The sequence below is a fragment of the Colletotrichum godetiae genome (genome assembly GCF_030913485.1).
Source record: "Colletotrichum godetiae strain CBS 193.32 chromosome Unknown BDP55scaffold_161, whole genome shotgun sequence".
Classification (NCBI taxonomy): domain Eukaryota; kingdom Fungi; phylum Ascomycota; class Sordariomycetes; order Glomerellales; family Glomerellaceae; genus Colletotrichum; species Colletotrichum godetiae.
This window is the reverse complement of record NW_026851409.1, coordinates 1-10,422: the sequence shown is the minus strand read 5'-3', so window position 1 is coordinate 10,422 and position 10,422 is coordinate 1. Positions and strand designations below refer to the sequence as shown.

At 53.3% G+C, this 10,422-nt stretch overlaps 3 protein-coding genes across 3 annotated transcripts; 2 read left to right on the top strand and 1 right to left on the bottom strand.

Annotated features, from left to right (window-relative positions):
- Positions 1-4,408: 4,408 nt before the first annotated feature.
- BDP55DRAFT_741580 (uncharacterized protein) lies at positions 4,409-4,881 on the top strand (the record flags this gene model as incomplete). Its single annotated transcript, XM_060580442.1, has 1 exon — positions 4,409-4,881. The coding sequence occupies one exon, from the start codon at positions 4,409-4,411 to the stop codon at positions 4,823-4,825; it is 417 nt and encodes a 138-aa protein (XP_060421294.1). The 3' UTR covers positions 4,826-4,881.
- A 3,064-nt stretch (positions 4,882-7,945) lies between these two features.
- On the top strand, positions 7,946-9,364 carry BDP55DRAFT_688770 (uncharacterized protein). Its single transcript, XM_060576672.1, has 2 exons — positions 7,946-8,279; positions 8,348-9,364. Exons 1-2 carry the CDS (start codon positions 8,061-8,063, stop codon positions 9,149-9,151), a joined length of 1,023 nt encoding a protein of 340 aa, XP_060421293.1. The 5' UTR covers positions 7,946-8,060; the 3' UTR covers positions 9,152-9,364.
- On the bottom strand, positions 9,315-10,114 carry BDP55DRAFT_722097 (uncharacterized protein; the record flags this gene model as incomplete). Its single annotated transcript, XM_060578553.1, has 3 exons — positions 9,315-9,749; positions 9,961-10,011; positions 10,036-10,114. 3 exons carry the CDS (start codon positions 10,112-10,114, stop codon positions 9,448-9,450), a joined length of 432 nt encoding a protein of 143 aa, XP_060421292.1. The 3' UTR covers positions 9,315-9,447.
- Positions 10,115-10,422: the final 308 nt, after the last annotated feature.

Here is a 10,422-nt window from a genome sequence, read left to right as displayed (position 1 = left end):
GCGAATGCCTACACCCACCTCGAACTCGACTCGGAGACGTAAGCCGAGAGCGGCGACCCCACGGATGCTACGCGTTGCGCAGGGCAACGTCGGAAAGATCTCCCCGGCGCACACGGCTTTCCTGCAGCTCTGCTGGGAGGCTCAGATAGATGTGGTCCTCGTCCAGGAACCCTGGACGGGCTGGAAGGACGGAAACGTGCAACTGAACACGCACCCGGGTTTCGACTCTTTCGTCCCGGTCGACTTCTGGGACAGCGAAGGAACCAGACCAAGAGTATTGACCTACACACGCAAAGGGATAGGGATGACGGTGGAGCAGCAGAGGCCTGTCCACACGAGAGACGTACTGTGGCTGGTGGTCGACAAAACGACGACTATCGTCAACGTTGTACAGACAACCCCGCGACCCCCACAGCCGCACAACAGGATACTGCTAGAACTCAAACCCCCGGAGCGAGCTTTGATCGCGGGGTGACTTCAACGCGCATCACTACTCTTGGGAGCCCGGGACGAGGAACGGGAACCGGGGAGATGACATCGCAGGCTGGGCAGACGGCCACAATCTCTCTCTTATCAGCGAAGTTGGGGTGGCAACCCAGGATTGCGGACATGTCCTGGACCTGGCTTTCTCTAATATCCCTTTTGCGCACGCGCAGGTCAGCCCACAGCTACACCCGGGAGCTGACCACGAGGCCATCGTGGCCGTCATACCACTACTCAAACGCCCAGTGTCACAGGGAGAGGGCCACCCGCAGCCACGGCCACTGTCAGTGCCCGACTCGGCGCTGCCTCGGCTGAGAGACCTGATCGAAGGGGGGCTAGCTGCGATGCCCAATCTGGGGGATCAACCTACTCCGGAAGACCTGGACGGGCAGGCAAGTCACATCGTCGAGCTCTTCTCCCGAGCCATTGAGGCGGTCGGCAAGAAGAGAGGAAAACATGGTAAAGGCGCGGCTTGGTGGACGGAGGAATGCGCAGAGGCCCACAGAGCATACCGTGCTGCCCGCAACCAACAAGCCTGGGAGACGGAGCAAGATGCGCACCTTTATCTAATGGAGAAACGAAAGGCGTTCCTGAGCACGGTGAGGAAGGCTAAGCGAGCATACTGGGCCGGAAAGATCGATGGAGTCGCTTCAGACCGGGGACCTGTACCAGATCATGGGTTGGCGGAAGGCGAGCCTACTGACCAGAGCACCCCCATTGGTTGTGGACAACCAGACGATCGAGGATACTAACGAAAAGGCTCAAGCGCTTCGGGGAGCCCTTCTCGACAGGTTTAGTGCGGAAGATGACGCACCGGGTGACCCGTTTGACGTACCCGTCGTCCCGAGGCGAGCGATTACTTGGCAGGACAATGTTAGCGGAGAAGAAGTGAAGACGGCCACCTTAACAAAGACAACGACCCCTGGTGTGGACGGCATCACAACACGCCTCCTCCAGGCATGCTGGGATGTCATCTCGGAACCGGTCAGGCAGCTATTCCAGTCCTGTATGCGGGCCGGCCACTTTCCTCTGCCCTTCCGCAGAGCTGAGGTGGTCATGATCCAGAAGGCCGGCAGGGATGCCTCCAAGCCCGGGTCCTGGCGGCCGATCGCGCTCCTCTCGTGCCTGGGCAAGGGACTAGAGCGACTGATAGCCAGAAGGATGGCGTCCCTGGCGATTGTCGAGCGCATCATCAGTCCGCAACAGATCGGGGCTCTACAAGGCAGGTCAGCCGTCGATCTGACGACCTGCCTCACCCACGACATCGAGATGGCCCTCCTAAAAGGACTCACGGCGACACTTCTGACTATGGACGTAAAAGGGGCGTTCGACTCCGTCCTTCGGAACCGGCTCGTCATTAGACTGCGTCAGCAGGGATGGCCACATGGCCTGACCAGACTGATCTTTAGCTTCTGCTGCAACCGCACCGCTAGAGTCCGACTGGAAGAAAGCACAACGGAGTACTTCCCGCTGTCATGCGGGCTGCCTCAGGGGTCACCACTATCTCCCATTGCCTTTCTGCTCTACATCGCAGAGATACTTGAAGACGACCCGAACGCGCGATTCGGGTACGCGGACGACATCGCCACTCTGGCCATCAGCCCCTCCCTGGAGAGCAACGTCGCAATACTCAACCGAAGCGCAGCCGGCATTCTCAGATGGGGCTTGGAGAACAAGGTCTCCTTTGACCCGAGCAAGTGCGAGGTCATCCACTTTACTAGGAAGCACGGCCAGCCAGCGGAGCTGCCAGAGGTCCGGGCGGGGGATTTGGTGGTCAAGGCCTCGACGAAACCTGTACGCTGGCTGGGTGTCTGGTTCGACAAGAGACTGTCCTTCCGGCACCATGTCGACGCAAAAGTAGCTGCAGCAAAGAGGGCAGCTCAACATCTGAGACAGCTTACGAACACAAAGAGGGGACTCCCAGCGGCCGCCGTGCGAAAAGCCGTCGTCTCCTGCGTACTGCCGATCGCGCTCTTCGGCGCCGAAACATGGTACGCAGGTATCACGAAGCCGGCTTCGAGACGCCAAGCGGAGACAGACACGAATCCGCCTCTCCAAGGAAGACCCGTCAACACAGGCCAAAAGGGGCTCGTGCAGAAGATCGACAGCGTCATTACAGCGGCAGCAAGGGCCGTTCTGCCTGTCTGGAGGACAACGCCAACCAGTAGCCTCCTCCGAGACGCCGGCTTACCGTCAGCCAAAGTCGCCTTAGAGGGCGTCCGCTTACGGGCCGCAGTCCGACTACAGAGGATTGATCGCCGACACCCGCTAGTCGCGCGGCTCTCCCAGCAGGGACAGCAACAGACGAGACTACAACGGACGGCTGAACTTCTGCCAAGATGCGGAAGACCAGCGTTCCTTCAATCACAGTACCTGCCAAGCTCACAGGATCAGATAGTAGTTCAATGCAAAGAAGAGGCTGCGAAAGCTTTCGAGCGCTGGCTAAAGACAGTACCGGAAAGCCATATGATCGTCTTCTCGGACGGCTCCAGGGCGACGAACGGAGCCGTGGGGTACGGCTTCGTCATCTACCGAGACTCCAAACGCATAGCACAAGGGTGCGGCCGACTCGGACTAGCAGAAGTGTTCGACGCCGAGGTCGAAGGGGCGCGAACCGGCCTCAGAAGGGCTCTGCTCACCAATCGCGGTCATCCAATCCACATATGTATCGACAACACCAGCGTTATACAAGGCATCCGCGGCAAGGCGCCGGACTCGTCACAAGACGCGTTCCTCGAAATCCAAGAAGCGGCCAGGATATTTGATATACGGACGCACTGGTCCCCGGGACACCAGGGCATCGAAGGAAACGAGGCCGCGGACCGGCTGGCCAAAGAAGGAACGACACTGCCGGCGCGGATGGGTCAAATGGCAACACTAGCGGGCATCAAGCGGCTTGCAAGGGAAAAATTACAAAGCCAGCACAGGAGATGGTGGTATAAAGAGCGAAGGCCGCGGTACGCGGACTTGGGGCTTGAGGCAGCTCTGTCCAGCCCTCCTGAACTGGCCTTGCCGCGGGCTACGTTACATCACCTGCTGGCGGCACGATCGGGTCACGGGGACTTCGAGCAATATCACCGACGTTTCAACCACGACGACGCTCTAATGATGTGCTCTTGTGGAGAGGCGAAAGACGTGGACCACCTGGTCTACTGTCGACTAACGCTGGCGAGGAGGCAACGGTGGCCGACCCTCCACTCTCGCAGTATGCCCGAGCCCATAGGCCCTATGGGATCTCTCGAGGCCTACTTCAAGAGATTAATCACCGACCCACGAGGCTTCGAGGCCTTTCTCCGCGTGACGGACTTCTTCCAGAAGATCTGTCTGCGGTAGCAGCATCCACACCTACGTAGATGTGAGTGCGGACTACAAAGAACCTCCCGATTCCAAGGGACGATTTGGGAAAGAATGAAACTGGGGCACCAGCGGGAACCGGGGACAGACAGAACGCGTAGTGGCCACAAGGCATGATTTGGAGGACGATGTAAAGAGACGACGTACTGTAGAGTAGGTAGCCTTGGCTCACGGCCCTCCACGCCATATACCCTTCGGGAGGTCTGCGGTAAGGGCTCTAGCCCGGCCGCCACGGCGTTAAATACAACAACAACAACAACAAAATAAGGGGATCTAGCGGAGACGATGGTGTCATTTTCCGAAGTTGCAAGGTTGAGAATACGAAGGTTTTCTAGGCCTCATGGTGCCGGAACTATTTATGCTCAACATTGCCGGTTACATCGGCCATATTTGACAGCAACCTCATCAGGTTCAACTCTCAAGGTATATTAGCACTTGTAGTAAGCCAGTAGTAAGCCTACAGCCAGTTTTGGCGTCAGGTCATGATTGCTATAAATAATATGAGGGTTCATGAGCTCCTTTGCAACCTCGTCGTGTATACATTGAACTAGACCACACACAGTACGTCACCATGGAGATCTGGGCGTTTGCCAATTTGTACACTGCTGCTCCTACAGTCGGTACCGTTCAGCCGCCCTCAAGCACGGTGACTGAGCTTCCTCAAATATGCACTTGTACCATGGAGGCGGATGCGTTAACTTCGACTGCAATCCATACAACTGCACTTCCGGACAAACTGGAATCCACCCATCGATCCTGGAACGCTACTTTCACCCACAATACATCGAGCATCGGCACCGCGCTCAGTCTCGTGACGACGACGTCTGGTGGTGATGTTCAACCGTCGTGGACCTACCATAGGCCGACGGTGCACACGACCGCGGCGATCCCCGTCAGCGCAACCGGTTCACATGGCGCCGGCTGTGACCACCTTGCAGCCCTTTTTGTCTTCTTTCTTGGTGTATACCTATGGGACCGGCTGCATTAGATCCACTCGGCGCTTTCTAGCAACAACGATTACCAAAAGCTCACGCAAGAGAGGGAAGTGGTTAATACTGTGTACGGTGGACGCGTCCTTTGGCTTAGTCCCAATAAAAGGTGCGAGGTCTTCGCTCTTGGTGCCTAACGAGATCTCTTGCATTGTTGTACTACGTCCATGGTGCGGTATTAGGCGGGGTGGAAGTTGTACGTTTTCTTTCACGAATTATTATGCCTTCCTATATAAAACTCCCTCACCCCTAAGGGACCAGGGCTCAAGGGCAAGCCTTGGGGGAATACAGGCTCTCGAAATGCACCGAATCAAATGGACAGATCAACTTGTAGGATGGCGCGCAGCGAAGTCGGACATCAAGTAGTATTCAGAAATTGCCTGCTTATTTGTACGCAAGTGAAAGAATTGATGGATTTCTCTCTATTTTGTCCTAGCAGAACTTGTTACTGGCACTCCAAACCCAAGCTTCTCCTCTGTCGCGGCTCAGCCCACCACCGTATGGTCCAAGACCATCGCTTACGATGTTGTGTCGCTCTCGTGCATCCAGAAATGATCCAGTGCTGTGACGCGCGTTGTTAGAAGGCGTAAATATAAGACTTCCATTCAAACGGACCTCGTCGTTTTCTACCTCGGCTTTGGGCGGGGAGGTGGCTTCGGAACGCCCGTGGTATCGTACGCTCCGCGGCCTTGATCTACGTTTGTCTCGGAATTGTGGGCGGTAGCCATTTCTTGTTTATCGTGAGGCTTCGTTTTGCTTTGTAGGTGTGGGCGATTGTTCGCCGAGATCTTGTGTCGTCAGTTTCGTGGTCTTTATACGTGTTCGCCTCGACCCTTTACCCCTATTTGGTGCCAACGTTGAAAAATTCATTGGCCCCTTGCAAATTCGGTAGACCCGTTATGATAGGATTCAACAACGCTGAGATCCGTCAACCCATGCGTGATCCTGGTCAACCCATGGTTAAATTGCCATTGCCCCTGAGGGTCATCGTTCGGCTAGTCTCTTTGAAGGACCAAGTATTTCTAAACGGGCCACCTTAGTCGTGATGAACACGTCTACTAAAACGTAGTCATGTCATGATCGGGTGGATATGGAAAATAGAGAGCCTGAACGCCAGCCCGTGTCGGATGCCTTCGCTGTACACATTGTGCAATAATGAGCCTATGCGACGAGATGCTGCTGAACGGAATCGGTCAAAGCCGAGCGACTTTGTAGCCTGCTTTCTGTCTCTTGTCTCAATTATCATGAACATGACTATCTTCTTATGTTGTTCTTTGCTATCCCGCAGAAGAACCCAAGACACCCAGTCTGCTGGCTCCGAACTCGTGACAATTTCATTCATGTAATGCACTGATCTCAGCTCTTGCGAGCTCGAGTCTCGGAGGGGACATGCCGAGCATTGACTTCGTCGAGGTTCTCTCCTTCCTTTGGCCGGCTGATGCGTAGCTCGATCCCGCATCCCAAAATTTTGGTAGGCTGTCTTTCGCCTCAGCGTGAGAGTCTTCATCATCAAATATGGCAGCATTGAATCTGGCACTACGAAAAGGCAGGGACGATGCTTCGCATCAATGTATTTTACTCATGAGGTGGCATGATGATTTAATATCGCGATGGCTGTTGAGAGTCGAGGGTTGACTCCAAGACGGAACCGCTTGCGATCTAATTCTAAATCATTCGTGTGGACTCACCCAAGTCCAACCTATACACGTCGTGGGTGTTTTGTGATAACGTGAAAAGATCACTTTCACTGGCGCCGTTGGAATTGTTTTCTGGTTGGAGTATTTTGCATCTTCGTTTTATCGCAAACTCGGCAACTTTTGGTTGTTCTGCGTGATGTGGCTAGCAAATCTTGGCGAACGGTAAGTACTACACTCGCTTCGAGCTGACCCTGCCTCTTCTCTCCCGAATCAATTAGTTACTTCCGAGTTGTCTTAGTCGCAGGATTGATCGTGGCAAGAGCTGTTGGCTGATTTATGGTCCCGTAAAGTCAGCTACTTGGCAGGGTGTTTTTCTTCTTCCTCTTGCCGTCTTATTGTCCGCAAGGTTCGTCAGCGACTGGGACGTGCTAGCTTCTAGAATTGTACAGTCTGGATCATATGTTGCTTCCTCTTGGCAACACACTTCATCTTTTTGGACTTTACCCACATAAGCTGGACTTAAAATTATGCTCACTATATACATATAACCACGATTTAAAATACGAGAGTGACTACTATTAAGGCCGGTTATAGATACCTTAAAGTAGCTTTTAATTACACAGTACCCCTTATACTATCGTACACCATCACGACCCCCTATTTTAGTTTACAAACTAACCGCTATAGCCATTACTAAAGGTTTACGGAGGCCCAATACAGCAACTTTCGGCTTCTCAAATATTGAGAGTGTTTGTAAGAGAGAAAGTGACTTATGATCAAAACTGTAAGGCCGGACAACCATTTCGTAGGCTAGTTGTTGGGGTGAAGTGTTTATGCCAGGAGCAAATTGGTAATGAGACGCTATGCAGAGCTTCCACATTGTGCCACGTCGCTTCTCGGCAACTATGCAAACACCCATAAACATCCGAAATCAATCAACCATCAAATCTGAACACCCGAAAGTCAATTTTGGCTTCATACGTGGGACGCATCCAGGTACAGCTATTTTAGCATTCCCAGTAAACGCCCTGGACATCATCAAACATGGCAACTTCGAAGTTTGCGCGTTGCCGCTTGTGCCTCTGCCGGGGAAGATCGGCGGAAAGAGCAGAAATCAACTGCGGTACCGATTTCTTTGTTCACCATGACCAGGTTCCAGAGTCGGATGCGGCTGCATAGTGCTGTGGCGGGCTTACCAGCGTTTGGCCTTTTTCGATGTGGTATGATCTGGCCACCGCGCCGCATCACGATATGTCTTTTGAATGTTTTCTCGATTGAAGTCCACATGTGAGCCGGCTAATCAAAGTCGACTAATCCAAAATGACTGGTCGCCCCACAGGGGCCAGCAAGATACATTGCTAGCTACTCGAATTATATGAGGAAGAGTTGATGTTGGTCGAAGATCAACAAAGAGCTGCGGTGTACGAATCACAAGATACCAAATTGGCTCACTTCAGAGCCCAACACAAAGCCTGCAATGGCCTCTATTCCATATCGTCGTACTTGAGGGCAACAGAATCCCATCCCAATAGCTATTCCCGGGCAATATCATACATTAGATCACATTCGGATTGTAGATCACTCATCTCTCAACACCATGGCCCCCGTGTCGTCGGACAAGATCGTCTTCACATACGACAAAAAGGCCAAAGAGAAGGTCCGAAAATGTGGGGCAAGCGGGAAACGAAAGGCCGTGCAGCTGGGCGAGGGAGCCCAGGTGTTCTCGGCCGTCATCCATTTCAATCCGACTTACGGTCAATTAGATGGAGCCGTCCACGTACCGGACGGCCAAAGCATTCCCGACGTGAATCGTTTTGTAGGTCTTGGCAGAGAAGCCTTCTGCTGTTGGAATGAATGGCTTGAACTGACGTGCATCCGAACCAGCTGGCGGAACTCGTCAATGGGATGCACGGTTGTGGACGCCGACGCCGGGTTTCACGCCGTCGACGAAAGAGGTTAACGTCCGAACCTGGTCAAAGTCCGGCGGAGATCGGCGACAGCATCGAAGTGGGGGAGGTCGGAAGCAGCGTGCGGGGAACGCCCGATACCGTGGGAGACGAAGACGCAACGGCGAAGGAAGTCACAAGTGGGGAAGCGGATGCACCATACGAAGTCGAGGCCGATGACGGCGGCGCCGCTGTTTTTTGCGGCATCGTGTCGGGCTTCCAGCAAGACGAGGCTGATGTAGGCGAACCCCCCAGCAACCCAGCAAAACATGAACAACGGACGGATTTAGCACCACTCAACCACGATGTCGAGGGCATTATGGGGAACTTTATCATGAGCGACGCTGACACTGCTGGTTCGATCAACGCGGTTGAAGGAGGTTCCTTCCTCGGGCTACCTGAGATCGACTTGCGCGACCTCTTCGAGATGGAAGCTTGCGCGTCTACGTTTCTGCCAGTTGGTGACAGCGAGCTGGGTAAACAAGGACAGTCGAGCGATGCCATTCCTGATCAGGAAAGGTCGGAAGTGGAGACATCGGGCGAAACGCGGGAGAGCACGGCGGCAGCTGGAAGGGGAGCCTTCAGCCATCAGACGAAAGTTCAACAGACGCGAACAATTGCTGCCGCACGTGCTTACCGACCTGACAGGAGTTCTTTCAAAATTCACCGGTTCTTTTGTCGCGTTTCTCAGCGGATCCGGCAGGCAAGATATGGAGGGGAACTGCACACGGAACATGTCTAATAGACAATGCGAGGTGTCAAAGCTGTTTAGGGAGATCCTGGCGACGGCGTCATGCAGAGATCAAAGTGTGGGGCCGCTATGTACGTAGGGTGGCTTATGCGGTTCTGAGTTCGCCGAGACCCATTTACCTAATGGGAGAAAATCCGTACAACTCTAGACCAGAGTTGTGATGATCGTGTTTATGAACCCAAAGCTAAGCAGATAAGGTTGGGGCAAAGGCACTAAGTAATCTTAGTTGGGAAAATCTCAAGCAAGCAACGTCAATGGCTTCATACTCTTGTTGCCTGCTCCTACATTCAAGGTAGCTCAGATGTTCTCTTGTGCATTTCAATCAGCATGAGCGTCCATCCCGGAAGAGTACCCGATTCGTCAACCTTCGAGATGACAGGCTCCTTGTTCCCGAGCATACGTCGTGCCAGCGACAGGTCGGTGCTCTCGCAGATAGCCTGGGCCGCACGGCCGCTGCCACCGCCGACGTCGACTAGTAGTACACGGTCGGCGACTGACAGTTTCGATGCATTGGCGATCCACGAAAAATCATACACGCCGGTGATGGGCGCCAACGGTCCAACGCTGTCATTGCCCGCATGAATGACTCCTTCTTACTCTGGTCGTTGTAGATGTTCCACATTCATTATTCATCATGCCCTTAGTAAACGTGAGAGGAGTAGCCTGGTGGGCTTCGTACGCTTTCTTCTTAGCATGGCATCTTCCGGTCATATCTCGGATGGCCATGTCAACTTGAGTTTTGAATGCATTGAGGGACCTCTAGTAGGCTAGCCTTGTCCCCAAACTTTGTCGATAATTACCTGTCACGTAACAGGGATCAGAATCGCAACCCACGAAATCTCCTTCATGTGCTATATCACGTGTATATCACTTACAACTCGTATGTAAACCTTTTTCTTTTGTCTTTTTCCACTTTGATAGATTAAGCCACTTTACCACACTCCGTATTCCCATTGCTGCGTGCCATGACTCGTGGCAATACCCGTCCTATGGTTTGTGTATTGCAGGAACGCGACAGCATCTCACTTATAGTCGCAGTCAAGCATCCTCGATGTTCCAGGATGGTTCTTGCTTGATAGCAGAACTACATTCGGCAGGTTTACATTTGAGTTTTTGTATGAGAACAAAACTATCAAGGTTTACAGGCTACCGCGTCATTTCTTTTGCAACAGTTGTGCTTTCCTTGTGGTTCTTGATCCGATCCGTATACGTTTGTGTTGTATTCCTATCACAGGGATGGTTCGAACCGTGGGTGAGGAAGG